General features: G+C 43.4%; 1 protein-coding gene across 1 annotated transcript in view; it reads right to left on the reverse strand.

The window, feature by feature from the left end:
* Positions 1-331: 331 nt before the first annotated feature.
* LOC311045732 (potassium/sodium hyperpolarization-activated cyclic nucleotide-gated channel 2-like) overlaps positions 332-12007 on the reverse strand; it is a gene marked incomplete at its 3' end in the record, with an annotated part of 111399 nt that continues 99723 nt past the window's right edge. Inside the window, exons 5-8 of the mRNA XM_084057753.1 lie at positions 6573-6719; positions 5391-5631; positions 3891-4055; positions 332-1446 (exon numbers count right to left, since the gene is read on the reverse strand). Coding sequence (XP_083913879.1) covers positions 332-1446; positions 3891-4055; positions 5391-5631; positions 6573-6719 — 1668 coding nt within the window. The remainder of the gene's footprint in view (positions 1447-3890; positions 4056-5390; positions 5632-6572; positions 6720-12007) is intronic.

The raw sequence follows: 12007 nt of genomic DNA on the forward strand, positions 1-12007 counted from the left end.
TTTGGAAGCAGAGTGTAAGGGGTGATACTAAGACTAAAGGTGCTGGCACAGTAGAGTAGACCAGTTCGACCTTAGTTTGTACTAGTTTAATCGTATAGTCTCCTTCTAGCCGTAGCGTCACAAAGTCTTCGTTGCTCTTTTTCGCCCCCTCTCTGTGGAAACCAAGCCAGTTCATCCAGCTAGAATGACTGGTGGTGGGAGGTGGTGGCTGACCCGGTCCAGAAGAGGCTGACAGATCAGCCAGACTGACCCTAAAACAGACATTAAGATCCTCCCACGATAAAAGGCCTCTCTCTCTCTCTCTCTCTCTAAACCAAACTTTTTACCAGGGTCACAAGTTGGAGGATAGCCGGTTTCTGGCAGAGTCTAGCTCCGGAAGGCTGACGATGGAATCCTTCTTGGGAACTCCAGATTCGGGGGGCCCCGACAGGGGGCTGGCTGCTGCTGCTGTGGCCGGCGCCGGCGGCGGCGCCACCGCCACCACCCCGACTCCAGGAGGCCCTCCCGGGGGAGGCGTGGAGGCAAAGACCATACTCTGACGAGCCGACGACGTCGGTCTCGGCACCCCCGAGGGCCCCGGCAGGCTGGCGTGAGCGGGCGGCTGAGGAGGAGGGCCGATGGAGGTGTTGGAGGTGCGGGTGGACGTCGGGGGGCTGGGGGCCGCGGAGCCGGCTAATTGCGGCGGCGTCCCCCCCTCCTGGGGGAGCGAAGACTGGGACGCGGACAGGACTCGGGCGCTCTGGCTCAGGCTGCCCGCGTGGAGGGAGTGGGTGCTCCGCATGTGCGAGACTGGCCTCTGCTGGGCGTGCGTGGGGCTGGGCGCGTGGTGCTGCACCAGGGACAGCTGGGAGCCGGAGGGTCCCATGGTCCCCGCCATGTACTGGAAGGTCCGTCCTGTGGCCGTCAGCGGGCTCTGGACGGGCGGACTGGAAACCAGGGGAAAGGCCCCCCCGCCGGACGCCTGCGGGGTCTGAGCCTGAATGGGAGACATGGAAGCCTCTCTGGACAAGTTCTGCATCACCTGGAAGCGTCGGACCATGCGCGGGGACTGCAGAGTCCCGCTCCCAGTGCTTCCACTGGGGCCTCCTCCCACGGGGCCACCCGAGGGTGCTCCCATGGGGCCCCCCATGGGTCCTCCCATGGGTCCTCCCATGGGGCCACCCATGGGTCCGCCCATGGGGCCCCCCATGGCGCCCCCCATGGGGCAGAAGCTCATGGCCACGGCCTGCTGGAGGGTGGCGATGGCCGAGCTGCCGCTGGCCCCGCCGAACATGCCCCCCATGGACGAGGTCATGGACATGGCCCTGGGCCGCTGCAGGTCCACCAGCTTCACCATCTCGCGGTCGTACTTGACGATCTCCTGGATCATCTCGTTCTCCCGGTTGTTGAAGACGCCCGAGTTGAGGTCGTGCTGGACCTTGTGCATCAAGATGGAGTTCTTTTTGCCTGCGTTGACCAGGGGGAAAGAAAGACGGATTATTAGAGACATGAAATTAAACAATTGCATGCATTATATAAACAAAAACATTTACTGAATGCTGTGGATCTCGGGATCCACTTGAGAACGGGCGTACTGTAGCTCCAATGTGTATCATGGAGTGATACACATTGGAGTATTTAAAAAAAATATTGAAAATATTTTTGAATAATTTTGAATTTCTTTGACATAAATGAGTCCGAATGATCACGTTAAGGGTCTGTAACTCTGAGAGTGTACAAATGGAACCAAATGGGCCCTTAGATGTACACTCTCATTAAATTAACAATGAAGATACAAAATGTTTTAAAAGAAGATAAATTGGTTCCATTTGTACACTCTCAGAATTACAGACCCCGTAAGGGTCCACTTGGACCCCCGGTGGGCCCAAGACCAGACGTTGAGAAACAGTATATACACAGACAAACAGACAAGCTTCTCCTCTAACAAGACATAAACAGAGCAGAGGTGAGAGAAAACACGAGTGTGAGGAGGAAATGGACGGTCAGAGGTATCGTACGTGATGTACGTCCTTCAAAGCGGGTACTTTCTCTAGCCAGGAAACAAAGCACCAGCGGTCATCTATGGTTACAGTGTCCAGTGTCACTCAGAAGGAACAACCTCAGCTCCTCTTACCGGCCATGTCATTTTTAATGACACAGAACAGTCAAGACAAGCGCAATACTTGGCATCGTTCAGTACATAACACAATGTGCTCGTATTGGAAGCAAATCACCCATTTTCAACTCTTTTTTTCAATAACATTTTTATCCCACGATTTTTGTAACCCGTTTTTTCACCCAGTGCAAATTGCCGAAGCTGTAATCCTGGGCGCTACTCTCCCTCTGCCAGCCTGGGAAGAGCCCCGAACTGAGCTCATGCTTCCATCAATGCATGAGGAGTGAGCAGGCCGCTTCTTATCACCTGACAGGGGGGGAGTTTCACCCGGTAGGACGTAGCGCGTGGAAGGAACACGTTATTCCAACCAGTTCCTTTCCCCTCCATCAGGCGCCCCGGATGACCAGGGGGAGGCAGTAAAGAGAACAGGATAACTGCATGTTTTTTTTGTGAGGGTACCTACCCTAGGGGACACGGGGAGAACATGCAAACTCCACACAGAAAGGCCCTTTCGCCAACCCCACCTAGGGGTTGGCATATACAGTATTGGTCCTCACTATTATGCCCAATATAGGATGGCACCATTCGCTGTGCATGTCAGAGGTGGACTGTGGACAGCTCAGAAACCTGCCTATAGCAATGACGTCATCGGTAGGCACTAGGCATGGTCTGGTCATTTCAAACAAACTTTTTATTTGTTATTTTGTATTGATGTATAAGTACAAGGGCTTCCATTTCAGCCATGCTAACTTTCCACGAAGAGATAGGCTATAGTTTCTATTAGCGTTATCATCATTATAACGAGGATGTTATAATGAGCGCTGAGGGACGAGACGACCGATTCATAAGATGCGGTTGAAAATGGGTGAAGTGCTCACTTTAGCAGGAGAACACAATTAATCACAATAAGAAACAATAGCCAGCACTCCGAATTCCTTCTGGTACTTGTAATTCATAAATCACGGACATTGTATTCGGCGTCAAGCCTTCCTCAGTGTGTATCAGGGCTTTTCCGTGCCTCTATGAATTTAAAGTACCAGAAGGACTTGAACTTCGGAGTGCTGGCTATTATTCGGAGTATAAGCCGTGCACCCGGCAAATTGCATTATACATGAATGTGCTAGTTTTTGTTTCTAATTTTGAACTAAATTAACCCAGCTATATACTTCCCTTCACTATATTTGATCTCAAATGAAACGTGAAAATGTCTGTAAAATGTGTCTGTATCAGTGTTGATTTCGTCGACTAAAACTATTACGAAAAATGTTCATCGACTACCTTTTATCACTGACGAAAACTAAATAAAAACTAAGCTATGATGACTAAAACTAAGACTAAACGTATTGACAATTTCGTCAACAAATAAAAAGTAGACAAAAATGTTAGGAACGGACTAGTGGAGAAGAGACCCAGTTGAACTAAAAGACAAGTCATTTTATGTTTGGTAGCGCTGGGGTGTTGCGCTCTGAAAATAGCAGATCTACAAGCTCACAACGCGATGCGTTGTGAGCTTGTAGATCGGCTATTTTCAGCATGCAACCAAGTGTAAAATCAGCCATTACGACGCCATCAAGGCACGGCCAAAAATACATTTTAGTCTACTGAATCAACTGTAGATTTAGTCGACTATAATCTTATGATATTTAGTCGACTAGACTAACAGTAAAATGTTTTGGATGACAAAAAATATGACTAAAACTAAATGGAATTTGATTCAAAAGACTATGACTAAAACTAAATCAAAATTTGCTGTCAAAAGCAACACTAGTCTGTATGAGGACGGGGGATACTGTACCTATGCGGTCCAGGCGGTCGATGGCGACGGTCTCGAATGCTCGTCTCATCATGGGGTATTCCTCCAGCACCTCGTTGAAGTTGTCCACGGACAGCGAGTAGAGTCGACAGTACGTCTCCGCCATCACGCTGGCCGTCCGCCGGCCCCGCGTCAACAAGCAGATTTCTTTGTAAACGAGGAGAGAGAGAAAGATGGAGAGAGAAAGGCAAAGATTTTTAAAAGAAAGAAAAAAAATCATCAAAGATGATATTTTCAAAGGCACTGCGGTGTACCTTAATGAAGGGAACACATCACGGCCCGGGCTCTCAATCAATGCCAGCTGCTTTAGCAGCAGACGGTTGTTTGTGGGATTTTGGAGCGCAGCGGGAAACAAACACTTCAGCCTGATTCGTAATCCACAGGGTGTCAACTTGGCTGACAAGAACTGATCTTCAAGCTAAGAAGCTAAAAAACAGAAGAACTGATCTTCAAGCTAACATAAATAACCGATCTTCAAGCTAACAAGAACTGATATTCAAGCTAACATAAAGAACTGATCTTCAAGCTAACAAGCTTGAAGATCAGTTCTTCTTGTTTGCAAGTGACACCGTTGTGTGATATAAAATTAAAACCACAATCCCAAAGTTGTATGTCCTCTGCTGATGAAAAGAGGTCATCTGAGTCAACTGACTCAAGAGGGAACCCCTGCTTGGGCCTGGGGAGATATTGGCGATACTTCAAGGCATTGAAGGCAATGCTTGTCAATCAGTTGGTGTCCTTACTGACCCCCAAGCTCTAAATGTCTCAATGGAAGAGTAGGGTATTGTATTGGAGTTACATCATGGCAAGGTAACTACACAACCCAAACCTCTACCAAATCCAGGGGTCTTCAACAGGGGGTCCTCAGAGCTACTATAGGGGATCCGTCAAATCTTTTTTTAGCATTTTTTGGCAAAGAGGCTATGGGTGTAGAGGGAAAAAAGAGCAGACAAAGTAAAAAAAAATCACAAGTGGGCGGTGTGTGGTCATCACAACATGACTCACTTAAAAAAAACATAACTGTTTTTTTCACTTAAAAAAAACATAACTGTTTTTTTTAAGTCCATATTGCTATTCATAGGGCTGCACATGTGTCATGTGTTTCGCTAGCCAATCACAGTCCTGAATTTGCAAAGTCAGCCAATCACATTACAGCTAGTGGTGATGGCACTAGCTGTAATGTGATTGGCTGACTTTGCAAAAGTATATATTTGCATTGACTGTGGAAGGGTTAGCGTTGTAGACTGCGTTGTAGACTATTGGCCAATCACGGTGCAGGATTGGTCAGTGTCCAAACCTCACTTATAGAGGGCGGTTACACCTCCCCAATAAACTTTAATCTGAAACACAATTTTATACAATATAGAGTAGGGAGTCCCTGCTTCTTCTCTCTCTCAGCTAGGGGGTCCTTGGCCTGAAAACGTTGAAGACCCCTGCTTTAAGCTTTCATCACCAGAGAATTTTCTGGAAAAGGCGCCGTACCTCCAAAATACGATCCGTCCGAGAGCTTCATCCCCAGGGTGCCCTTGGTGATGACGTTGCACACTCCATGCTGGATGAAGTACATCTTCTTCCCGATGGTGCCCTCCCTGATGATGTAATCTTTCGGCTGGAAGACCTCGAAGCGGAGCTTGGTCAGCATGGCGGTCACGAAGTTGGGCTCGGCGTTGGCGAACAGCGGCATGGACGCCACCAGCTTACGACAGTTGAAGTTGACGATTTCCTGAAAAACGGAAAACGATGTTATTACTGCGTGTCGTTTTACTGCGTTAACGACACAGATGTGTGTCCCAGGTATTGTTACAAAGCAGATTTATATGTTAAAATGATGATAAAGTTTCAAAATATAAGTATAAAAATGTCATTAATGTCATAAAAATTATATAGGCATAGGGTTAGATTTAGGCCATCCTAAAACATTGCTGTCTGCACAAGTAAGATCTTGTGAGAAGCCGATTCTAAAAATGAATTCTAAATTATTATACATGTAGTTCTCACACTTTTTCAAAAAAATTCAAAAATAGCAGATGAATAGCCAATGCCAAAATAAAAAAATGACACAGATGCTTTCCCCGTTTCAATGGTTTAATACCAACATATGCATGTGTGCGTGCATGGGTGTGTGTGTGTGTGTGTGTGTGTGTGTGTGTGTGTGTGTGTGTGTGTGTGTGTGTGCGTGCCAGTGTTGATTTCGTCGACTAAAACTATGACGAAAAATGTTCGTCGACTACCTTTTTTCACTGACAAAAACAAAATAAAAACTAAGCTATGATGACTAAAACTATGACTAAGTATATTGACAATTTCGTCAACAAATCAAAACTAGACTAAAATGTTTGGGAGGCACTAGTGGAGAAGAGATCCAGTAGAACTAAGACAAGTCATCATGGTTGCTCGCGGGTGTCACAGACACACACACACACAAAATAGTTGATCTACAAGCTGACAACGCTTGTTTTGAGCTTGTAGCTATTTTCGGGCATGCAGCTATGTGAAAATCATTTCGATGCCATCACGGCGCGCCATTTTTTTTTGTATGACTAAAATATGACAAAAACTATTAGTGCAACAGAATTTTATTCAAAAGACTATGACTAAAACTAAATCAAAATTTGCTGTCAAAATAAACACTGGTGTGTGCACACAAACACGTGGCTGCCTTACCTCTCTGAGAGGTTCGTTGAGCTCCTCCAGAATGCTCTCCTCGTCAAACATCTTGCCCTGGTACCTGTGTTCATAGTAGTCGTGGATCTTCTGTCTGAAGTCTGAAGGCAGCTTATGGAAGGACATGTACTGCTCCACTTGTTTGTACTGTAGGAGGTTAAAGAGACACAGACAGGATACACTCACATCAGTGGTTTTCATACCTTTTTCATATCAAGGTCCATTATTTATGCGGCATTTGAGCCACGGAACCACCGTTTGATGAGATTTTGCCTGTCTCAGACCCAGAACTTTGAATATTTTGTTATCGTTGGATACGATTTTGTCAACAATTCTATGCTGTATTGATGTTGGTACCATAGGAGAGATGACAGGCAAACGTTGAACAAAATAACAATTCTTTAATTAAGTAATGCAGATGTTTAAACAATAATTTAACTCTTGAGAGTGTAAAATGAAACCAAATGGACCCATAAGGGTCCATTTGGTTTCATTTTACGCTCTCAAGAGTTAAAGATCTACTGCATAAGGGTCCATTTGGTTATCAACTCTCCATCATTTAGCTGAGGACCACCCCCTCAAGGACCACTGGTGGTCCCCGGACCACTGGTTGAGAACCACTGACTCACATCAACGTAGCCAGTGTTGTCATTGAAAAACACAGTCGACTGAAGGCTAATTCATATAACTTTGTTGTATGAAATACATGAATAATATTTGTTGACCCCTTTGACAGCTGCTTAACAGTATTTTAAACAGGAAAGATATGAATAATTTAGACATGAATGTGATGTATGCCAAAGACCAGAGCATCAAGATTCATCTAATATATATATGTAGCAATAAATAAAACATGACATCACCCACTCAATTGCACCTAATGTACATGGCAGCTTAGATAGTTAAACCCCAATTGTGTATATTCATAAATATTTAAGTACATCTATCTTTAGCTCACTATATATATACACATACATACATACTGTACACACACACACACACACACACACACACACACACACACACACACACACACACACACACACACACACACACACACACACACACACACACACACACACACACACACACACTTCTATATATATGCATAGATCTCTGGATACTTTGCATAAACACAGTCCAAGCTGGAACCAAACAGGAGGCTTTGGACTGATACAGACATCAGCAGACAGACAGACACACACACAGTGTAAACAGAGATGTACGGACGTGCAAACCGCAAAGAAAAGGATTTCTGACATACGACTTGACAAGCATATCAATAATGTCAGTGTGTCAACAGGGTGTTTGAACACACACTGATTTCTACACTGTCCTCCTCGGTGGAACAACAATAAAGCGGATGGATGCACAGATCGAATGCAGATCAATGACAAGTAATCAGCCATCATTCTCAGGTCGAGGCAATAACACTTTACCAATGTTATACTCCCAATGTGTCACCGATGTTTTACAAACACACACTCATTTACACATGCAACAAAGAGCTCGAGTCAATCAATATTATATCAATACAGCTTGAAGTGTGCCGTACGGTAACAGCTCAAACAATGCAGCCTCTTTTGTTTATAATGGATTTTCATGCCGGCCTTCAAATCCAGTCCTATATTGGTCGCTGATCAGAGCAATGGTTACCGAGATACAGTGTTGATTTCGTCGACTAAAATGATGACGAAAAATGTTTGTCTACTACCCTTTTTCACTGACGAAAACGAAATAAAAACGAAATAAAAACTAAGCTATGATGACTAAAACTGAGACTAAATATATTGACAATTTTGTCAACAAATAAAAACTAGACTAAAATGTTAGTGAGGGACTAGTGGAGAAGAGATCCGGTAGAACTAGTTTGGTTGCGCTCTGAAATGCTGAAAATAGCAGATTTACAAGCTCACAACGCGTCGCAGCGCGACGCGTTGTGACCTTGTGGATCGGCTATTTTCAGCATGCAACCAAGTGTAAAATCAGCCATTACAATGCCATCAAGGCACCGCCAACATACATTTTAGTCCACTAAATCAACTGTAGATTTAGTCGACTATAATCTTATGATATTTAGTAGACTAAAACTAGACAAAAACTAAAACATTTCAGATGACTAAAATATGAATGGAATTTTATTCAAAAGACTATGACTATAACTAAATCAAAATTTGCTGTTAAAATCAACACTGCTGAGTTATTATAGCCATTTAAAAAACACTGCCGTAACACTGTTGTAGTGCCCCATTTGTGTGCAATTTAGGTTTATTGTGGCGTAATACGGTCATGGAACATTTGTGCCATGTTTGGTGAGGATTGGAATAACTGTGTGCCTGCGTCAACATCATCTCCTTGGGCGGTACTTTCCGCCTAATTCCGGTTCTAACGTTTAGACACTCGTCTAGGTCTTGCCCAGCGTGCCCCAGAACAGTGTTTGTGCCAAGTTTGGTGCAGATTGGAGCAACAGTGTGCCTGTGGCCTCAGGGGCCCCCATGGGCCCCCATCAGGGGTCCCTGATGGGGCCCCTGGTGTGGCAATTGTCATGGCAGACCCCTGAACAGTGTTTGTGCCAAGTTTGGTGCGGATCGGATCAACGGTGAGCCTCCACAACATTTTCAGGTCGGGATACCAGTCTTATCCCTCTAGTTATTAGAGCGAGAGGGTGGAGGGTAAACGAGTGAAATTGGAAATGATTAAACAAAACCACTGAGCAGACAAAATTGGAACTGGAACACTATACTGTAGAGTTGAAGCTGAAAAATGATATTTTCAGAGTTCTCTCTCCTGAGACAAAACTGGAAAATGCATTTTCTGTGTACTGGAGAACTGTAAAAATGGGGGGAGACACCTGTTACTAAATCAACACTTTATAAAGCAATGATTACTGTCCAGAATAATATAGAGCTTTAATCTTAAGATCGGGAACGCATTCTCTGTCATTTTAGATGCCTTTGGCTATTCAAAAATAGCAGATATACAAGCCCATATGAGCTTGTATATCTGCTATTTTTTTTGAATCGTCAAATCTTTGAATATATTTTTAAAGCGAACATTTGTCAAATATTTTGTTCCAGGGACCTCCAGAAGCAAAGATTTGAGTTACAAAAGTTCAAAAATAGCAGATCTACAAGCTCATATAGCGCGGCACTCGGTGCCGCGCTATATGAGCTTGTAGATCTGTTATTTTTTTAATCACCAAAGAAATCTTAAAATGACACAGATGTGTTCCCGGATTGAACGGGTTGACTTTTTTTGCTCATGTCATAATAGTCGAAAAATAGCAGATCTACAAGCTCTCTCACACAGCATACGATGAATTATAAGTCAGGCTTAAAGGGTTTGTTGTCTCTCTCTGACAGGCTGGTGCAGACAGGTGGAGATAGAGATGAGGCTGTAAAAAGCGTTAGACTGCAGAGGAATAGACGGATTCCTTATGGTTGGTTTTTACTGCCTCGCTGCTTCACATTCAGCTCACAAACATCAGAAGTAAAGCTGACGTCACGAACACGTCATCCAGCCCCATGCAGCACTCTTAACCCATTAAGACTGGGAACGGCATCTGTGTGTCATTTTTAGATTTCTTTGGCTATTCAAAAATAGCAGATCTACAAGCTCATAGCGCGGCACCGAGTGCCCTATGAGCTTGTATATCTGCTATTTTTTTATTATCGTGAAAATATGTGCAAATCACTGAATATTATATCTTTTTTTTTACAGCGAACATTTTTTACTCAAATCTTTGCTTCCCTGGAACATTTTTTTTAGATGGGGGTCCGCGGCCAAATACATATAATTTTGGGGGTCCTTGACATGAAAGAAGTTTGAGAACTTTTCAGAAAACAGTTAGGATTTCAGTTAGGATTTAGAAGACATTTGTAGAATCCTCCAGAAAAAAAAAATATATATATTCAAAGATTTGCACACATTTTCAGAATAAAAAAAAAGAGAAATGCAGATCTACAAGCTCATAGCGCGGCACTCGGTGCCGCGCTATGAGCTTGTATATCTGCTATTTTTGAATAGCCAAAGAAATCAAAAAAATTACACTGATGCGTTCCCGGTCTTAATTGGTTAAGTCTGTCCAGAACGGGATGCTTTGAGAGGCGTTGCCATTGCAACGCCCGTCACTGTATGCATACAGTACGTGCGCGCAACCACTGCACCACAAACACACAGTGGTGGAAAAAGTACTCAAATTTTTTACTTAAGTAAAAGTATCAATACTGCAATATAGACTCTGTTACAAGTTAAAAGTCTGGAATTCAAAATGTACTTGAGTAAAAGTACAAAAGTATTGACATCAAAATGTAACTGAAAATAAAAGTACTCATTATGCAGAATGTCCCGTTTCAAGTTTTCAAATGTACACAAATCTTTTGGAAATAGCAGATCTACAAGCTCACAATGCGTCGCATCGCGATGCATTGTGAGCTTGTAGATCGGCTATTTTCAAATGGCCGAAATGTATATAGGGCTGAAGTGGTTAAAAAAATCTCTTCATCATACAAGAGTATCACAATGAACTAATGAACAGCCGATAGCGTAGATCAGCTATTTCCACTATTTAAAAAAAAATGTAATCATAAAATACAAGGTTTCCACTTGACAGTGATGGCACGTTCACTACTGTAGTGAATTAAGATAATTTGAAGGAATTGAATGAACATGTGTCGTGAGGTCACTCACAGTGACCTTGACCTTTGACCATCTACCTCTAATCAGTTCATCCTTGAGTCCAAATGGACGTTTTGCTAATTGCCAGGAAATTTCGCTTAAGGCGTTCTTGAGATATCACGTTCACAAGGTTGGGACAGACAGACAGACAGACAGACATATGGACGGACAGACGCACGGACGCACGGACAGACAGACAACCTGAAAACATAAAGCCTCTAGCCAAGTGGCCAAGGCTGTGAATCTTCTGAACATTCTTGTTTTGCTAAGCTCACTCACTTTGAAATACTTTCCCTTGAAAAACACTCCCTACACTGGTTTCTTCCTCCGAGCCTGTTTACTTGACCCTATTCCATCTACGTTTATTAAGGACCTTTTTCCCCAACCATAAGCCCAGCATGATGATTACAGATTATATACAGCTCTCTTTAATAGTGGAACTGTGCCCTCGTGTTTGAAAATAGGGGTTTATCTTGAAAATGCAGAAGCACGGCAACCTCTCATCCAATAACCTGCCTTTATCTCATCAACGTCTGTCATTTCTTTTTTAGGCAGACACCTCTTATCTCTGTATTTTAACTTTTTTCGTAAATGAATGCCGTACTTCGCCATTCTACAGTATGTCACAAAAAAGATTTTTTTTTTCTCAAATGCATTTAGTTATACTTATGTTAACTTTTTGAACTTAAATACAAACACATTGTACATAAAAAAAGACAATAGAATTTTAATACTAGTCATTAAGCTACTAATATAGA

Source organism: Gymnoscopelus microlampas (assembly GCF_963454915.1).
Source record: "Gymnoscopelus microlampas genome assembly, chromosome: 5".
NCBI lineage: Eukaryota > Metazoa > Chordata > Actinopteri > Myctophiformes > Myctophidae > Gymnoscopelus > Gymnoscopelus microlampas.